The sequence below is a fragment of the Taudactylus pleione genome, unplaced genomic scaffold, assembly GCF_031769625.1.
Source record: "Taudactylus pleione unplaced genomic scaffold, aTauple2 ptg000102l, whole genome shotgun sequence".
NCBI classification, from domain to species: domain Eukaryota; kingdom Metazoa; phylum Chordata; class Amphibia; order Anura; family Myobatrachidae; genus Taudactylus; species Taudactylus pleione.
Window position 1 is genome coordinate 2,507,414 of NW_028284504.1, and position 20,408 is coordinate 2,527,821.

The window sequence follows — 20,408 nt, forward strand, 5'->3', positions numbered from 1 at the left end:
TAGAATTGTAAAGTTTATTTTAAAAAGTAAAAATAAACATTATATACACATCACAAGGCTAACTGAGGGCGAAGACTGTAGTCTACCTTTATGGGACAATCAATATTGTAGAGATCTGAATGTTGAAAATATTAACTGTGACAACACTGAGATTCACTGATGGACCCAAAATAATGGTTCATTTTCCGATAATGTCCTAGTATCATATGGTGGCAGCAGGCTGTTCTTCGTAGCTCGGAGACCAGTGTATGAGGACTGCCTCCTGTTTTGCTCACATGGGATAGTTCAGGACCACATCTTGTTTGGCCAATTCCAACAACATAGGATCGTCGAAAAATTTGCTGATGCTTACGTCTTCACTCAATCCCTGAAATGAGGAGATAGGAGGTGCAACAGGATTAGACTTTCTGGATGGGCAGAGGGTGTTGGGCTCATCAAATGTCACCCCTGAATGAGATGTGTGTATTTAACATTAAAACCTAATTACATTTATAACAATGACAGACCACTGAAGTTACAATTTAGGAGCTTATATTACAATAATGTTGTGGGATGTTTCCTGAAGGTTTTTTGTGTTAAAACCAAAATTAAACTGTATTTGCAGATGCTTTCATTTCATTTTGTAACCTGCATTTGACAGAAAATATGCATCTTTACACCAGTTTTTCACTTGGCTTAGACATGCAGTTTGTGGTTATTACTAACTTTGATATGACCAATAGGAGGTGAAAATCCCCTTACCTATACCGGACCTGCCAAAACACCTAAACAACTTGGTCGGGTATATACTTTTCACAGCCACCTTTTTAATAGCTAACTCACAGGAAAAATACAGAGCCTGCCAAATAGCAGCTCTGGGGAAAAGGGTCTAGAAGACTTAGAAGATGGAGCAAATGACCAGTATATTACAGAGCTGTTGTGCTTCTATTCTCAAGACTCTGAATTCCCTGGAGTCCGTGTAACAATTTTCCACCCCTACAAGAACCTCTCACATGTGGGTGTCACTGACACTGCTAAGGACTGTGACTTCCCACCTGTAGCATTGTATAGGAGGACTCCTGCCACACACTGTTAGCCATTCTCCTTCCCCTTTACATACAGAATCTACAAGCATCAAAGTGTCTTCCTTTACATTATTGCTCATTACTATGGCACTCTCTTGCTGGTTATTTACGCTGGTCTCCTCTGCCATGATATGTATTTGTATCTAGGCCTAATTGGTTTTATTAGGGTTTCTAAATAAACAATTTAAATGCACTCATGTAAAAATGTCTTTAAACAATTATTTCAACATTAAAAATATATTTTGCTAAATTCCCTTTATTTTCAATAACTGGACGCACGTACTGTTTACCACTATTTCTCATAAGGAATATGAAATATACAACAACCCTTAATTTTTACCTATTGGAACTGTATTAAGAGACTTATCACTTCAAAGCAGTGATGTGATACTCTTATCAATGTCATGCAGGATGATGTCGTGTCTAACAAACCTTACATATAAAACTTTTTTTTTTCTTTTGATTTTATAGTTACCTGTGTCTCCTAATACAGTTTTGGTAATGTACTTTTTTTAAACTAAGGGGCATAAGTATCAAAGCTTGATGTGAGATAAAACTGTGAGATATATATCACCAACCAATCAGCTTCTAACTTACATTTATGCAGGCTGTGTTTAAGAAATGATAGTTTGGAGCAGATTGGTTGGTGATATATATTTCACAATTTTATCTCACATCAAGCTTTGATACATAAGCCCCTTAGTCTACCAATATCAATGATAATTTAGCCTCTGCAGCTACACTACGTAGAAAAAAGATATTAGACACTAACAGCAAATAGATCAATGAGATTTTATTGGCGTTAATAGTTTGTAGGTCCACCATGTGCAGTGATTATTGCAGACACCCTTCTTGGCAAACTGTCCACAAGTTCCTGGACACAGCAGGCGGTGTGTTTTGCCATTCCGCCTTAAGTACAGTGATCAACTGACAATGAAGGTCGAGTCGGCCTAAAACGGACCAGTAGCTCCAATTCGTCCCAGAGATTCTCAGTGGGGTTAAGATCTAGATTCTGAGCTGGCCAGTCCCTCCGGGTTACCGAATTTTTCGGTATACCAGTCCAGCGTCGCCCTGGAAACATGACAGGGGCACGGTCGTCCCGATATGTTTCCATAGAACTGCAAGTGCATGGGCCTCCCTATGAAGTGTTCTTGTCGAAACCGCCACATAAGTAGCCATTTTGTACTCGTGTGCAATGGTATGCATTTCGCTTTCGCAGGGGTTTCCAATCAATTTTGTCTACATAGTGTACCTTAGCAGAAGCAGCAGTATGGCAGCAGTTACAGGCTCTTCTGCTACATAAGGTGTAATCCCCTCTATTTAACTGCAAAGTCCTGTATACTATAAAATAGCACTAGAACATGCTACTACATATAATACCTTATAATATAGTAGAGGAATCAGGCAGCATGCTGTAAATATACATTTTCAAATCTATCAAGTGTTAGTTTATATTGTGATCATAAGGAGTGCATTAAATTGCCTCCTTATATGAGGAAAGGTAAATTTAGTTACAGAAACTCGCTTAGAAACTCTCCAAGTCCAAACATACCTTCCTACGCCTGGTCTTTATCATAAACTCTCGGGCAAGATGCGGTGCTGGCTGAGGTTCCAGTGGGCGTATAATGATGCTTTTATCCAAGGGATCACCTGGCACAATCTGTGTGGAGACATATTAGTGAGTGGTACTGTACACAGAAACAGATGAAAGAATGCTGTAGCCCACCGTTCCCATGTTACCTGCCAGTGATGGAAGACAGACAGGGAGAAAGCCTGCCCCTGGGTGTGAGTGCGCAGATCAGTCTCAAAACCAAAAGAATCTATTGCTGGGATGAACGCTTTGATGGTGTAGAGGGGTGACCCAGGAATAGGGGCATCCTGAGTGACGTGGCCCCTACAGGAGAGAAGTAGCAATGAAACGCCAATTGTACAAGAGCAATGACGCCCCAAATAGGTATAAACCATCATCCCATACCCACCTCCGCCTGGCCAGGACAGTGTACACAGCAGAAACACAGTCAGCAGGAGCTTGCACTTCTACAAAGTAATAAGGTTCCATAAGACGGGGAGTGGCCTGAAAGAGTAAACGGTACAACGAGTGAGCACCTTACCACTGTTCACTCTGTCTCCTAACTCTGCTTAGTAAATAGACCCCAAAATATTGGAGCCATAAAACTATCCAATCTTAGTTTATGCACATCATAGTGTGATGCTCTGACCAATCACTGTAAAAATGTTCCTAGGCTTCATCTGCTCTCGGTCTAATCTCAGTTTTAGGGGTCAATTAAATTAGCCTCGATACATTTGCAGATGCGAGTTAGAGCGGCAGCCGCACTACACTCAAAACTGCTCACAGACCCATATGGCTGTGTGCAAATATGAGCAGATTTGGGCTGCAAATGCACTGCTGTTACCGGAGTTTTACCGCTGTGGCAATGGCAGCTTGCACCCATCGCAGCTAATTGGATTGACCCCTTAGTGTTACATAGAGACGAAAATTTGTAAAGTCACATACATATATTGAACAGTTTATCAAATAATAGTCCCAAACTTCTAATCTGTGATTGTGAGACATGGTACTTGTGGCAGAAAAATGAGTAAAGCGGTTGTAAAATAAGTTTCATGAAAACCAGGAAGATTGCTGAGGACAGTAGCAGAGCAGCGGTATTGAGGCATGACATGACCATACCATCAGGAAGGCAGAGTACACCACTCTGCGGGCTGTAGGAATGATCTGCCCTCCTCCACGGTGCAAAGGTTCCTGGGCGATGACCGCATCCAAGATCTTGAACTTCACATTTCTGATCACTGAGTGAAAAAGAAAGGAAAAGCTGAGAATGGAAAAGGAGAAATCCAATATAATGTTGCAATGATTAAAGTCAGAAAAACAAAAGATGGAAATATGCTTTTGGAGCTGGAATTGTGTTTTTTTTTCTCAAACCATGCAATGTGCCTGGCCAATATATCTTACATACTCACACTCATCACACAGAGGCCCCTCCCTTGTTCCCCATTGAAATCCCTGTACGATACTGTCCTTCACTGAACTCAGCAAAGCTTTGTCCACCTGTAGTGATACATAGAAAAGGTAATTGTAAAATAGCTACAAATTAGTACTCTGGAAAAATCAGGCCAGGGATAGTAGATGGATTTCATTAACTTTTGGAGTTTATATTAAAATCAAACTCAGAAAAATAACATTAACTTGTATTCTCTTCACTAACACTATACAACCAATCTAGCTACAGAGGACAAGACTGAAGGTTGTTACTAAGTCACTTGGTCCAGCAAGACTTGCATTGCAACAAGTGGCTGCAGCCAATATTGAGGGGCTCTTACTCCTCCCATGTAGAGGCAAATGCACCAGGCAGCTCATGTTGCTGGCATCTATCACAGCTGGGAAACCACACTTTCACTCAGGGACCCCTGCAAACAGCAGCAATGGACATTGTATCCATGGGCCCCACAGTTTTGCTGCCATACAGGTGAGTCCCTGCAGCAGGGAGGATAGGGTCATTATTAGGGGAAAGTAACAAGTGGTAACTATATATTGATATTCCTTTGGGGATTTCAGTTATCCAGGTGAATTCCCACAGACTGCAATTTATATATTCCCCCTGCTTAAATAGGAGAGCAGTAAGCTGTACACCTACTAAGGAGTCCCTATAGTGCTCCTATATGGATTTTAATGAATTAACCAGGATTGCAAATTTGCCTAACAAAACTTATGCATGCAAAAATCAAGTAAATAGTCTGTGCCCATATAATAACCTGAGTAATAATGGTGTATTAACCATAGTAATTTGTGCTGTTCTATTAATTTTAAACCTTTATATGGATTTATGGTGATGTATATGAACAGGACACTTATTTAATGTTTGTTTTTTAGAAATTGTGATATTATGTACTGAAAAGAGCCTCTATATAATCTTTTGGATATTTTATAAGGGAGTACCAGGCTCCCTATTAGAGGCAGCAGAAGAGTATATACAAGGTTTATTTCATGATACACATGGTGAGAAACGGCTATGTTTTTCTTTTACCATGAGCTGCTGTTCGTAGCAACCAGCCCCATTGTTATTTTAACTGCAGTTTAGTAAATATAAGAGTACATTTCAGATTGCATGCAATGAGAAACATCTCCTATAAAAGTTACTTCGGTTTACTTTAGGTGTTTTGTATAAATGAAGAGTCATAACATAAAAGCATTTGCTCAGCCCTATAAGCATAAGTAGGCCTGCTATGAAGAGATGACAAGATTTGCTCCTATTACCAGCTCACCACTATACCTATTCTCTGATTTTATAGTCACACATTCTCCTCAACGGCACCCCCATCACCACTAGTTTCTAAGCTCTCAAGAGCAAAACCCTCTATCCTGTCATTGTTTTCCATGTATACAGATACCCAACTGCTGCAATGCTTTGGCGCCTTACAAATAAATACAAGATGTACAATGGCAAATATCGTGGATTACAAAACAGCCAGCAGCTGTCAGGCACATACCTCAGAAGGCAGAGTGTCATCTACTAAGATGTTAGGACCAGTGGTGTCTGGCCCAAAAGCCCAGATAGAACGGGCCGCTAACAGATCCCAATCATATTTGGTCTGGAAAAATTCCCCAAGTTTCTTCCTGTCAACCAAGAATAAAGAGAACAGGGGAAGAGTGAGAGACGCCATTAATAAGTCAGAGAACAATTTCATCACCACTGCAATATTAACAATTTAAAGGAAATTTACTGAGTCAGATCTTTGTTTGTGGAATTTCAATTTGTGTAAGAAATAATAAGTTAAGTAACTCATCTAACTAGATTTAGTAACAATTCTGTGGGTTAAAACCACTATTTACCGTAATAAAAGCGCAGACCAGAAAGTGCACTAGTCCCTAGTGAATAAAACAAACAAAAACGACTGACTGATCATTGCTTTAGCCCACAAAATGGCTGCCTAACTGTGTAGGCCACATATATTTTAATATTGCATTTTCCAGCTCTCCCTGCTGCAGTGTAAAGCTGGGTACACATTAGACGATGTATAACCAGCACGACATAGTTCGTGATGGACCCAGCGGGGGTGCAGGCATTGGCAAGTGCGACGGCGGAGGGTGTGGAGGGGGTAGCGGGGACATGCTGCATTCGGCAGCATGGCAACGCTGGCAACATCCTCAGATCTTTCTGCATGTACAAAAGATCTGAGGATGCGACGGACTACCCGCGGGAGTGAATGTCGGCACCGTGATAGCGCGTACACACTGGATGATTTGAATGATTTGTTGTTCCAATGTGTTGGAATCGGCCAAATCGTTCAAAACATTGTCTAATGTGTACCCCCAGCTTAAGAGTTCATAGCTAACCAGCTGTAGCGGAACTACACGTGCCATTATGCCCTGCCATAACACTGCAGCAGGATGAGGAGGTAAACTATGCAACTATGAAGACATTTATTTCAGTGTAAAAATAGTTCAAATAACCCCATTTATATGTGCAAGGTCTGATATTTTCCACCGAACAAACTTTCTTGTTATTGTTCATATCAGATAAATAAATGCATAATATAGTAGTCAATGCTCTATCTCTGGAAACACACTATGCCTTATGGGACTTGGATTAAAGTTTCTGTTCCTTCATGCATAATGCAGTCTCTGGTATCTCATGATATGCTGTAGAATTGTACCTGTTCCATGATATCTGTACCACTTCATTTTCTATGTCCTCCGCCAGACCCTTCTCCAATGGCTCAGCAATCATTGTAATTTTATTTCTAGGGACAAATAAAACGGAACAATGTGAGCAAAGAGAAGCACATTCTTCAGTGCAATTAAAGCACGGCTGTGAATAGGAGGGTGCAAGACATATTGGACACATTGGGGCTAATGCAGAGTTGGTCTGTTTATTGGTCCATAAGTACTTGCATGCTTACATCCATATGCAGGGGAGAGGAAAAGCAGTCTGACTGCAGAAAGGGTGTATATGTAACAAAGCAGATGCACACAGATACACCTCTTCAGAAAAGCAGCTGTAACCGACATGATCTTCGTGAACACCCTCTGCGCATTCACCAGGCCATAAAAAGAGCCCAAAATTGTAAGGCTTTACTGTCCCAAATCACAATATGATATTTACACATCCTTGATGCCTACAGAGAAAGTGAACTAGTTTTGCTCCACAAGGTTTATGACATACCTCAAAGACTCCATCTTGATCCTGTCCGTGTTTTGGTATCTTAGGTTCAAAATTAGCCAAGAAGAGATGTGAATAGAAAACACAACCCAGCTGGCTAGGGGGTAGTAAAGAGAGTTGGTAGGGTGTATAGCTATTTTTAAAGTGCCCTAACTGCTGGATGCACTTTTTTTTTTAACCCAATATTCCAGGTGTCCCTCAAAATGATTTACAAAACGGTCAGGTCGCAAAACATTAGCAATGCACAAATGGATAGAGTGAGGTGTAAGTATCTGATGTATGCCTGACACAAATCTGGTACTGTCAAATAGAAGGAAATACAATACATTTAAGTGGTGTGTGTAAGGGGGGATGCATGTCTAACGAAGCCGCAGCATTAGTCCCATTATATAAGTCTTAACCCTTCTGACACAGTGAACAAGTCAGTATGATATTTTAGATTGACCATTAATTATGAAGCCTGAGGATCTTACTTCTTGTTTGGAGTCTCAGCAAAACACTTCAGTGATGAAGTTTCCACAACGGTCTCACAAAACGTCACCACTGGATCTGCCACCTGAAAGTAATGCGTTAAACTTGATTTTACAATTGAGAAAAAAATATATATATTAGAAAAACAAACAAATGTGGGTATGTTACTTGCATAGAAGCAGGTAGCCATGTTGTGAACGGAACCTACATAACACGGCTAGCCTCAACTGTGTGTTCATATAAAACATAACCCCTTCTGATTTCAGTACTCACCTTAATGTCAATCTCGGAATACATCTTGCGCAGGTCGTGCATGACACAGTCCAGGTACAGCTCCCCGGTGCCAAGAATGACATGCTCACCAGACTCCTCCACCTAGAGGGAGAGCTAGAAATTTACTAAACTGGACTGAGACATGTAAAGGTACATCTGACACATGGAGGACACCTCAAAGTGCCAATATCAAATATATATCAGTCACATAACGGGTGCAGCAGTATTCAGCAAGAGGAATTTCACTGTCTATAATTAGTGAATATTGGCACAGGTATTTTTTTACAGATCAAACATATTAACAAATGTCAGCTGCCTCATGATGGAGTCTACCAATGATAAATAGATGGCAAGTACCTTCGTGGTAAGGGAAGGGTAACTCTTGTTGACTTTCCTCAGCCCATCCAACATCTTAGGCAGCTCTGAAGGGTTAACAGGTTCCACTGCTATTTTAATGACAGACGTTGTGTTGAACTTCAATGGCCTGAAGATTTGAGCCTAAACAAAAAAAAAAAAAAAAGTACACAAAGATGTCAATTGTGTAAGCATTCAGCAAAAGCTTCTGCTTATTCTTAATTTGCACTAATGAAAAGAACTGCGGTTCTTATTATCCTGGAAAAGGGGCGAATGAGAGCAATAGCAGGGTGAAAATGCTCGCAGATGGGACCAGGAAAATGCTGAGCACCCAGATCATCCTGAGGATGCTCCAGGCAGTGGATATCTAGGCTGCCAACCCCACAGCCCTGCTCTGAAGGTTCTGCATTTATTACCACTATGTGAAAATATTATTATTGTCAATAGAACAGTAATAACTGCTTAATGTTAGAATTATTTCCCACTGCACTAAATATGATCTGGTTATTCCCAAGCTTGTAAGGGCATCATTACACTTGTAAATTGATTGTTTTATCATTATAAAGGTGCCAGAAAAGATCAGCGCCGCTGTGCAAAGAAATTCATTAAATTACAATATGGAACATTACACTATAACATACAGTAACTAACAGCAGAACAAACAGCAGCGAGGCACAAGGTGGGCCGAATGTTCTCACTATAACCTGAAGAGAAAAACAGGCTGAAGAGAGTAGACAGAATAGGGAGCATATAGGATACATTTGAAGTAATGGATACTGGTGGATAGTCTAAGCGGGCATGGGAATTCCAAAGATAGGAGCAGTGCTTTTTAAAGAATGTATAACATATACAATAAAAGGTGTCTAAATATTGCGCTGGCAGTTTTAGTATACAATGTGGGAGGTTGAGAAATAAAAAAAAAATCTTAATATGTGCTCAGGTGTTTTGCAGAACTGTTTTGATCAGAAATCCCCACATTTCTGGAAGGTGGTTGTATGGGGCATATATGTTTTGGTGTTGCCCAATGTCACTCTTATTGTAAACAGCCAGAGGAATACATTTATTATCAAGGTTACGGTTAAATCAAAGGCCTCAATTTTGTTTTTCGAGACTGCCAATTAATATTTTTGTCTTTTTAATTGCATCCATTGGGGGACACTGGACCTTGGGGACATAGAGCCCCAACTTGGAGTTTAGAATCGGAACTTCTCCCCTACCATATCCTCACCCTAAAAAGAAGTCTTATTTACTAGCCATGCACATAAAGAGAAGATGTTTATTTTCCTGAAAACTGAATTTCTATAGTGATACCTACTCTCTATATATGTATACAGAGAAGCTGCCGTCCTATTCTTTAGGGGCTCCTATGTCCAATTTTCTACCTATAGTGAAGAGTACTTTTCTAATTCCCTACTAACCTTTAAGAATTACATATTTACTGCTACTTTAACTATTCTCTTTTTAATATATATCAAATACAAAAAAAAGTAATATTTTATTAGTTATTCAACTAAAGTGTGCCCCCCACAAAGTTTTTTTTTTTTTTTTGCAATCTGGCAAGAACCACCCTTTCAGTTTTAGTGTTGTGGCGTCAACAGCCACACTGTTAAAGCCAGTAACTATAAGCATATTTTATGGGCAGAGCTGATTAATAAATAGACCCCTGCATCACATTGGAGAAATGCCGCAAGTCTCTTATCAGATATATGCGAACCTGAAATATTACATATACTAGGAAAAATGTGGTCCCTGTGAACAGAGTTTCCCCAATGGATGCCTCCTTTTGGTGCCCATACTCCTCCAACTCCACCATATGCCCAACGTATTCCAGTGTCCCCCATGGATTGCCAGAGAAAATAAGTTTTTTTAGATGTAGTAATTGATACACCTTTCTTGCACTGATCTGTGATGATCGTATAGTATATTTTTACTTTCGGTGCACCTGAGGTTCCTTTAATATTTAATACTTGTGTACATTTAAATACATATTTTTTTTTTAAACAGAAGATGTTGTTACCTCCTCATTGCCCCGTGGTTCAGTGATTGTGGCAGTCTTTACAATAGGCTGGTCTACGCCCTCAATAAGAACCCAGTTTCCAGCGGGTACTCTGTTCACCTCGATGTGATACCTATGTGGAATAGAAAACTGCGCTGAATGGAATGAACAAGCCAACATATATATTACCAGGAATAAGAAACTATAGACACCCCTCCCAATAATATCACTTACCTGGCCACAGACACCCACAGTCTTCCCACAGTGCAGACCTGGGAATCCTCTTCATCCTCTAAGGTATAATTCTCTCCCAATACCTTGACTGGTTGCCCAGCATGAATAGTCCCACTCAGCACACGGCCAAAAGCATGAAACTGCACCCCATCATCCGTGCTGTACATCTTAGTTGTGTGACACATCAGGGGGCCCTAATACAAAAAATACATTTGTTACCAAGAAAGGTTTTATCATGTCTACTAGATCAGGTTTTCTTCATGGGGATGGAGACTCAGAAGATGGTAACCATTTAGGCTGTGATCCCACTATTATCTTTTTTTTTGCAAAACTATTTGATTATAAAATATTTTTTTCCAGCATTAGTTTCTATTACTCTTTTTTTTTTTTTTAGATATACATAACCCACAAACCGTAATTAGAAGGAAATTAGGATATACTTTAAAATTATGGCTTTTTATCACAAAGATAATATGCTAATCTATGACTTGTTTATGGCAGGTTAAACCTGGGAAAATATTAGAAGTCCAAAGGAAGAAAAAAAAGAAACTCTCTTTGTGAGAAAGACAACAAATGAATCCTCATTTATACATCATTGGGATTATCTACATATTCACACCCAGAAAATTCCAATCTATTCAAACAGGTGCTTTTTGGATAAATGGAATGCACTTATCCATCCAGAGAGTACCTGTTTGAACAGACTGGTAATTGCAACCTGGAAAAACGCATTCCATTTATCCAGAGAGCACCTGTTTGAACAGATTGGAAATTACAACCTGAAAAAACTGCAACAATATATCTGATGTACCGCAAATAACTTTTTTCAGGAGATATTAATCAAGTTAAGAATCTGGTTGTAATATAATACCTGGAACAATTGCTGGATAAAGGCTAATCTGAGTGCAATACTGGACATAAGTGCCTTCCATTTATCGAGAAAGCACCTGTTTGAACAGATAATCCCACTGATGTATAAATGAGGATTCATTTGGAATCTTCTGTTTCTGTACGTCTTAGTATTTTTGAATGTTTATGGATTTATAATAAAGTTTTAGGAGACAATAATAAAGTAGTGCCCGAGAGTTTCTTTTTTTCTTCCTTTGAGCTATTTATCCACACAAACTCTAGGGGAACACCACCACAGTATCTATCCTTAGTTCCTGCATTACACAGGCTGGATTTCTCTCTCAATTCTGGTTAAACCATTATAAATACACTTATCTAATTAAACCTGTGCATGGCAACTCCCCCTACATACTCTAAGGATATTAGAAGTAACAGAGTTTGAAGACTTTTCCAACTCTAACCGACAAAACCTATTGGCTTGTACTTAACATTTCTACAATCTTTAGTGTGACGTTCCCTTCTGCGTGTTTCATCAAAATCTTTATATAATCATAAAGATAGTTACTGTTATTTCCCTGGAATAGGACAGCTTTGGATACCTTTGTATACAGAGAGCCATGTGGTTTTGGGGTACAAAAGAAAATCCACTCTTCCTGATTATATAAACACAATACTAAAAAGCACAAAGCCAGAAATATCAAGTAATCTATTTAATAAAAGGTGCATGAATGCATATAAAAAAACTGAAAGTAATCTTCAATCTGGTTTAAGTTGACCTGTTGAATATATCCTACCCATCAGTTGCTCTTAAAGGACCGTTGAAACAACAGAAATGCACACACAAGATTCAGGGGTTTATCAGAAATTATAGGTCATGAAATAATGTTCTGATCGCAAAAGAGCCACTATGCTCATCTGATTCCATGTATCTTATAAATACTTGCATAGAGCTTTATGGAATGCATAATACTTAACAATATATTGTTTGTCAAGTGTAGGGATGATATATTGCATAGTGTGTTCCCAGCATTATTATAGACATGCATGTGAAAGTTAAATGTTCATATAAGAATGTTACATTTCCATATAAGATAGCTTTGTCTTTTTGGCTTTGGGAACTTCAATAGATGGCACCACTGTGCACCCCCCCTCAATATTACATTCAATATAAGAACAGATGCAAAAATGTCCATTCTACAAGCAAGGAAATGTGATGTATCTGCATAAAGAGAGATTAGAGATACTCACATCGGAATCACAGAGGCTCATGTCCTCCCCTAGCTCCGAATCTATGCCACCAGTGTAGGTGTGCTCAATCTTGGCTCTAGCACCAGCCTTTGGGGAAGGAATGTGCTGGACACACATGTCTACAAAACCTGTACAGTGAGAGAAAAGTGCCAAATACATGGGTACAGAAAGACAAAACGGAAAACATAGAACAGTAATAGCAAAGTAACAGCAACACACTGCATATAGATAAATAATACTTAAATGAGGGATTAGATAGTCTTTAAAATACATTTAGGGAAAGCACAGCCTATTTATAGCACACATCAATAATCTGAGAATATGCACAATTGTGCTGTATCCTATAGCAAGCAGATGTCTAATAAAGCTATGCTAGAGTAAAGGGACAGGTTCAATCTAATTAGTTGCTATTGGTTACACTGCACCTTCTATTAACAGCCACAGTAGCCATAAGGTGAAGTGTCTGAGGTTACCTGTAAATTCCCCGAAGAAGCGGTTACACACGAGTCTAAGCAAAGGACGGATGTTCAGTTTTAGCTCCTCCTTCGTGAGATGGATTCCTAACTCTTCCAGAGTCTGAGGTAGAGATGTATCTACATCCCCTACCACCTGCATGAGAAATACAATTAAACACAGGTCCATGTATTAAAAGCAAATAAACCAAAATCTGAATTTGTGCTGACCTGAGCTAAGATCTTGTACAGTGGTTCTAGGACAAATTCCACAAAACTGCGTTGGGAGTTGCTTGTTGGAGCTTTCTTGGTGAACTTACGACTGGAGAAAGACAGGAGAAGACAATTTACATATGTGAATGCATTTAAAAAAAAACTTGTACACCTTTGTACAACTGCAGATAGATACAACTTTCCTACGTTGCCATTAACTGGGGACCCCAAAAACCCTAAACCAGTTACCATAATTTAGTGAAGGTAGCTTGGTGCGGAGTGAGCCACTAACAAAGGCCGACTCATCCTGTCCTAGCTGTTACATAATCCACGATTGGGGTGTGTGCTGAATCAGATCATGCACTGGCTCCTGACAATCCAGGATCTCATAGAGGGAGGGGAAATGTGACCATTAAGGATATAAGAATATGTACATTCACTTTAACATAAATTTTAATTGTTACTAGGACATTTTTCAAAGGAGAGTGGGAATGTAAATATACAACCATAAAGCACAAAACAATGAATGAATGTATAGAAAGCCAGCTACACGTTCTGCAACCTCAATAATGCCCTAGTACATTACTTTCCAAGGATACACACAATAAATGCTGCATATATAAGAAACCAAGCACACGAAGGCCAAATACTAAGAAATGTGATGCATTAAAAATAACAAAAAAAAATAATAAAAATGTCAATAGAATGTAAGGAGAAGTGATGGAGGCAAAGTAAAAGCCTATGAGGTTAGTATAATCCTCCAGTTGGACAGCCCTGCACTAACCCATATTGCCCCTGGTTACTGTAGATCTATAAACAAAAGTTTCAAGAACTACCTACGTTTTTGGATTGAAGTAGATATCACCCCACAATCGTTTGGCGAACTCCTGATAGTTGATATCACCTGTAGATCCGAAATTCAATATATATAAAAAATAAAATAAAAAATGATACATTTTCAAAATGTTATATGGGTCTAGGTACATATTGCAAATACCAAAACACCACACATGATGTAGGGTATAAAATTGCATCCAAAACATGGGAACATATATACCCCTTTTTAGATTTATCATTAATATAGTCACAGGATTGCTCCCCCAAAGCAGTGATGTAACAAAATGATAAATATTCTAAAGTAATTGATTTAGATTACTTACAATCAGTAGTAAAACTGGGTGCCTACCAACTGACCCCATCAATTTCCCCTACACTTAGAGCAATTGAATTGTTTATCAGACAGAAGCCCATTAGCCGTGGCAGCCTCCTGAGATGCGAGAATAAAAATGTGTATAAAGCCTATAGTTTAGGCGCCCAAACCAGGAGTTTAGTTGGGTTTAGCCGCTTTGCGCAACTAAACCCGCTGCTTCTAGCCGCGTTAAACACTAATGGGCATCTATCAGAGCAATTCAATTGTTTCTCAGATGCCCATTAGTTAAGACGCCCAGAAAAACAATTTAATTCCCCCCAAAGGTTTGAAACATATCTCAGACTTTCTTTTCTTCAATAATTATCTCCTACAGAGTGCATGACGTGTCCAGAGTGATAAAATGAGAACATACCATACGTATCTGCGTAGATCTTCGCAAAAGAGCCCAGTGTAAAGCAGATGCTGTACTGGGAACTTGCAAAGCAGACATTGCCCAAGAGTGGGGATAGAATCAGGTTCTCATCTGTAGAATACATGCTGGGGATAGACACAAAGAATCATTGAGGAAAGATTATATGGCTACAGAGGGTGGTTTAAAGGCACACTATCCCCATTTTTAGTCATATGATTTATCCAATGGACTTATAAAGAACTACATTGATCTAAACATTTTTACAGAAATGCTGTGTGTGTAAAAAAAATTAAGTTTGCTAAAATTCCCAGGTCCAGAATATGCACAATTTCTCTCACACAATGAAGCACTTTACTCATCTGACTTTTACTTAGCAGGAAGGAGGATGGGAGGAACAAAAAGGACCATCAATGGCCATACATGGCTGCCTGCGGTGCGTATATAAACTCACTGTGTACCACAGAATTGTCTGAATATATAGACAGAACAGACAAAAGGAAAAATACATTAAGGACCAAATGTAATACGGTGACAAAAGTTTACAAATGTGAGAGAGTTTAGCAGTAATCTCTCACATTGGTCGAGTTTTAGCTTCAAAATGGGAAAACATCTGGATGAGATTTACATTGTGAAATTTTTTTGAGTCTGAAAAACATGCGAGTTTGCTCTGTTGCTTTGTTCTCGGACTCTATTACATTGGCCGAGTTTAAACAGTGTTAGAAAACTGACATTTTCTTATCTCTCCCTCTATTATATTTGGCTCATCATATTGAAATCCCTGTAATTTGGTCATTATTTATAGAGAAAGACAAAAAAAAAAAAAAATAGACAAAAGTTCCATGTACCTCAATAATCCATTAACCTCATCCACAATGTGCCTCAGCTTGTAATAGGCATCAGTGGGGGGTAGCTTGAGCTCCAGAATTAACCGGTCTATCTTGTTAATGCAAACTGTAACAGCTAAACGTTCCTGCACAGCGTGTTTAATCAGGCGCTCAGTGTTTAGCATCACCTGGTGGAATCAAAAGTGGCAGATGAAAGAAAAGAGATATTGGGTAAGGAAGGAGAAACAGCATTGCACAGGTCAGACATCAAACAATGCGTGGAGAAAAATATAGAGTGCTGGGCTTTTACACAATCTGGTTCTCATAAGGAATGGATGAACTAATTCACTCTTCCAGCACTTTACAGAAAATAGGTGAGTACCTCAAACATATAATTCAGTAGACTCATGATGGTTGGGAAACCATACCAAATAAATCAGTTGAGGTGGTATGTCATGCTTGGGTGAGTGATTAGGGAAACGGTAGTATCCTACATTATCTTCCAGCTGTGACTATGTAGCCAAATGACCTTCAATTCTGCCAGACATTCAGATGCGCCACTACTGCGATCAACAAATTCTATATATTGCAACCCATTACAGGAATTTAACAGTGAAGTACATCAATAATGTTATGCAGGTTCTAAAAATGGCTGCTCAGAAACACAAAGCTGCTAAGCATAGAACTCATCCATGTAAGCGGGGTTCCCCAGCCTGATTCTGAGAAAATGCCCAAACTATCACCATCAGAATATTGTAGAAGTACAAAAGACTAGAAATATCATCCCTGATCTATGACAGAACGGCCCTGTCTCTCTCCTGCTTTCTGGGCTCTGACGCAACCTCTCTAACAAGGGACACGACTAAGATACTTGCTGAGAATCTCACCCCTTCTGCAGCATCAATAAACAGCACTACGCCATCAGATATGCGAAAGCCAGCTGTCACCTCATCAGAAAAGTTCACGTGACCTTAAACACACAAGAGAAGCACATTTGTACTGCATGTTTTGTGTCATGTCAGGCAATGAAGGAACATTTTAATTGATGACAAGAGGGAAATATGTGCAAAATAAACAGATTATTGGCCTCACACAACACCAGACATGTTGTAAATGACCCTCTTCCACCAATGCAAAGCTGTGAGCCAGTTGACTGGATGTACTGTACCTGGCGTATCCATTATATTAAACAGGTAGGATTTTTCCTTGGTGTCTGGAAGAACAATGGTTACAGGTATACTCTTCATACCGACACCTCTCTGTGGGAAGAAAATAAAAAAAAAGGCACATTATAAGCGACAGAAAAAGTGACATTCTAAAAAATATTTTTTGCAAATAAAATTACTGTAAGGTGTTCCACTAAGACACTTACCTCCTGTTCTGTGAAGAGAATATCCGTATAACAAAGCTAAGGGGGGAGTGGGGAGAAAAAAAAAAAAAAAAAAGTTAAAACATGGTCACAGTGGCCTCATACTAAGTGTAGCAATGGGCATGAGGCAGCCATTTGTGGGCAATAGTCATAAGAATGCAGCCCTACCAATACATTAGGCAATAGTGACGTCACTCCTCGCTAGTAAATGGATCTTTTTTTTTTTTTTTTTACAGTAAAGCTGAGAACACACCAAGATGCATCTCATGATCTATCTTCCCTACGCGGATCGGAACGATACATCGTACATATCGTATAGTGTGTACACCCGATCAGTTGCCAACAGATGATATATTCTATTTTAATGAAACAGGGGAGTGACATTGGTAAAGGATAGCCACCTATACTCACATCCTGGTCATGGTGTTTGCGGATCTCTGGATGTGTTTGTTCGATCAGACAGTCCACAAAGCATGTCTGTGAGGAAATATACAGATTAGTTACTTTTTTTCCTTAGAAATGGAAGTATCATACATGCTGGTCTGAAACCCAAACACTAGTAGTCAGTTTAATTGTCACATATTAGAAACAAGGACAGATTATTCCCATAAGTGACTAAGGCAGGTCTACAGCCTTTAGTGAACTCATTGATGAGAGAACATTTGCAAAACCCAATATAACATACAAAAGGATGATTGTGCTAGTGGTAACATCAACTTTAGCAGGAATAACTTCAGCTAGGTATTTACTTAAGTAAATCTCATACATTGTTTCCATCTTTACAGAGCTGCTTTAATGAAGTCTTCCTTTGTGATCAGGCAATAGCATAAAGTGAGACATTTAAAACAGTCACTCTAAAATGAAAAACCTCTACATCAGCCATTGTACTGTAGCTTAATTGCCAGAAAGCCAGTCATGCCCAGAGATGACAAAACTGACAATAGCTATGTAACTCATGTTCCTGCTTCATGACATAATTACGTTTCCTTGGACAAGACTCTATTTTTTCCTAACAGAAGGGTACAACAAAGTCATAGAAGGGATTATTCATCTGAGGCAAAATAGCAGTAGAGGTCTTTCATGCAGAAGACAGCTCCTGCAAAATGGCCAGGTTCTAAATTTTGTAAAAAATATAAGACTATGATCAGTGCTCCATTTGCAGACCTGTTTTGCTGAAATGCCTGTACGCTATATGCTAAATTCAAGGGAGAGGTATATAGAGAGACAGACCAAACCTCTGAGACTAACTGCTACAGCCGTGGACAGACGCTAAACTGCACGTGTCAACACATGAGGTGGTCATTTATACCAGACACGGGAATCCGTACCCGGAAGATGGCGTCTGGGGGGAGGAGCGGCCGGGGGAGCTCCTTATCTCCCCATAGCTGCGATTTTGATGGCCGGGTACGCTGCACTACAAGGTAATAAAACATTGACTAGTGCGCTCTAGTGCGTCTTACCACCCGTCCCTGGCAACAGACGCTATGGCCAGGCCGCCTTAGTGAGGGCTCGCAGAGCGTCTTTCACCCGCAGCGGCCTCTGGCGCATCTCAACACCTGAGGCTAGGGTCTGCTTTGCGCATTATTCCCTGAGAGGAATCCTTACCTGACATCTCCATTTACTCGACCGCAGTCTCAGACCTCGGCGTCTTTAGGCCGCCAGCTAACCCACGCTGAGGCCTGCCGAGAATCTCAGGGCTTACAGCGGTACTGGTGTTTCGGAGTCGGCAGATGGGGCCGCAGTAGAGCGTCATTACTGGCGCTAATACCGCTAAACTCTTGAAGTCTCACAAACGTAAGGTAAAACATATAAGAAAAAAGCCTGTCCCACTGTTCTAACAGGTGCATCTTGCCGCGCACCAAACAAAAAAACTGAATACCTGTGGCTGGGGGTGGGGTATATAGGGAGGAGGACCAGTGCATGCTGGGAGCACCAAAGCTTTGATGTCTGGTACAATGGACGCTGTCCAACTATATATCCCAAGCCAAGGTAATTCTTGTGGACCCTATGGAACCCGAAGAAGAAAGTCCCTTCTCATCAGAATCAGTTTTATTGGTCAAGTATACAAACATATACAAGGAACTCTTTCCGGTTAACCACTCATCCAATAAACACCACAATACAATATCACTGGCAAGCCACCTCATAATAGACAATCAGCAAGTAATCGCAACCACTAGCTACTTTCTAAAATTAAAAAAAAAAGTTACAGCACCCTACCGCATACTTCCCACTCCACCGCCATCTCATTTATTTCACAAAATAACAGCCTGTGGGAATAACTATTCAAGTGTCTAAGAGTTTTTACATGCTGCGATCTATAACGTCTACCAGAAGGAAGCAATTGAAATGGATCATAACCTGGATGTGTTCAATATACAACAATATTACTTGCCCGCTGACTAACCCTGGACAAATATATTTCCGAAAGAGGGGGAGGTCAACGCCAATAATTCTTTCCATGGCCCTTACCACCTTTTGTAGTTTATCCCTATCCTGTTTCGTAATCAATCCATCACAGAATGATTGATGTAGAGAGAACAGACTGAATTGTTGCAAAATAACAAAAAAAACAACTCCTGTGGCAGCTTAAACTTTCTTAGCTGCCATAAGTAGTACCTCCTCTGCTGGGTCTTCTTCACAATGACATCTGTGTTGGACCCCCACTTCAAGTCCTGAGAAATCACAGAACCCAAAAACTTGAAGGCACCACAGTGTCATTGATAGTAATGAGTGACACTACCGGTGGATGCCTCCTAAAGTCCACTATCATCTCTACAGTTTTAATTGGATTTAACTCCAAATTATTCAGACTGCACCAAAGGGCCAACTGTTCAACCTCCTTTCTATAAGTGGACTTCTCACCATCCTTGATGAGGCCAATGATCATAGTATTGTCCTCAAATTTCAGGAGTTTCACAGACTGATGGCTAGAGGTGAAGATGTTTGGGTATAAAGAAACAAGCAAAGGGGAAAGAACAGATCCTTGGAGTGCCCCCGTGCTAATTGTCCTGCCACTAGATGTAAACCTCCCCACCCTCATCTGCTGCCTCCTATTCCCCCCCCCCCCCAAAAAAAAAATCAACATTCCAGTAGCAAGTAGGAACTGGGACCCCTAACCTAGCAAGGTTTGTTATTATTGAAAATACAGAAGGTTTTGGTCAGCACGCACAATTCCTCACAAAAACTGATATACAATGCTACAGTATCAGTAAAATCATTAAAATCAACAGCTGCAGCCTCAAGTACACTCCAGTCGGTGCAGCCAAAACAAGCCTAAAGTTCCAACTTAGCCCATCTCCTCACGGTCTTAATCACAG

At 39.9% G+C, this 20,408-nt stretch overlaps 1 protein-coding gene across 2 annotated transcripts in view; it reads right to left on the reverse strand.

Annotated features, from left to right (window-relative positions):
* Positions 1-20,408, reverse strand: part of EFTUD2 (elongation factor Tu GTP binding domain containing 2) — a 32,951-nt gene continuing 12,543 nt past the window's right edge. For both annotated transcript variants that reach the window (XM_088470669.1, XM_088470670.1), the window contains exons 6-28: positions 17,500-17,565; positions 17,092-17,127; positions 16,888-16,978; positions 16,607-16,689; positions 15,741-15,907; positions 14,896-15,020; positions 14,174-14,237; positions 13,352-13,442; positions 13,142-13,277; positions 12,669-12,796; positions 10,572-10,765; positions 10,359-10,470; positions 8,345-8,485; positions 7,988-8,089; positions 7,717-7,799; positions 6,738-6,824; positions 5,571-5,697; positions 4,044-4,131; positions 3,754-3,872; positions 3,044-3,138; positions 2,805-2,958; positions 2,617-2,724; positions 1-367 (exon numbers count right to left, since the gene is read on the reverse strand). In XM_088470669.1, coding sequence (XP_088326795.1) covers positions 272-367; positions 2,617-2,724; positions 2,805-2,958; positions 3,044-3,138; positions 3,754-3,872; positions 4,044-4,131; positions 5,571-5,697; positions 6,738-6,824; positions 7,717-7,799; positions 7,988-8,089; positions 8,345-8,485; positions 10,359-10,470; positions 10,572-10,765; positions 12,669-12,796; positions 13,142-13,277; positions 13,352-13,442; positions 14,174-14,237; positions 14,896-15,020; positions 15,741-15,907; positions 16,607-16,689; positions 16,888-16,978; positions 17,092-17,127; positions 17,500-17,565 — 2,493 coding nt within the window. In that variant the 3' untranslated portion in view covers positions 1-271. The remainder of the gene's footprint in view (positions 368-2,616; positions 2,725-2,804; positions 2,959-3,043; positions 3,139-3,753; positions 3,873-4,043; positions 4,132-5,570; positions 5,698-6,737; positions 6,825-7,716; positions 7,800-7,987; positions 8,090-8,344; positions 8,486-10,358; positions 10,471-10,571; positions 10,766-12,668; positions 12,797-13,141; positions 13,278-13,351; positions 13,443-14,173; positions 14,238-14,895; positions 15,021-15,740; positions 15,908-16,606; positions 16,690-16,887; positions 16,979-17,091; positions 17,128-17,499; positions 17,566-20,408) is intronic.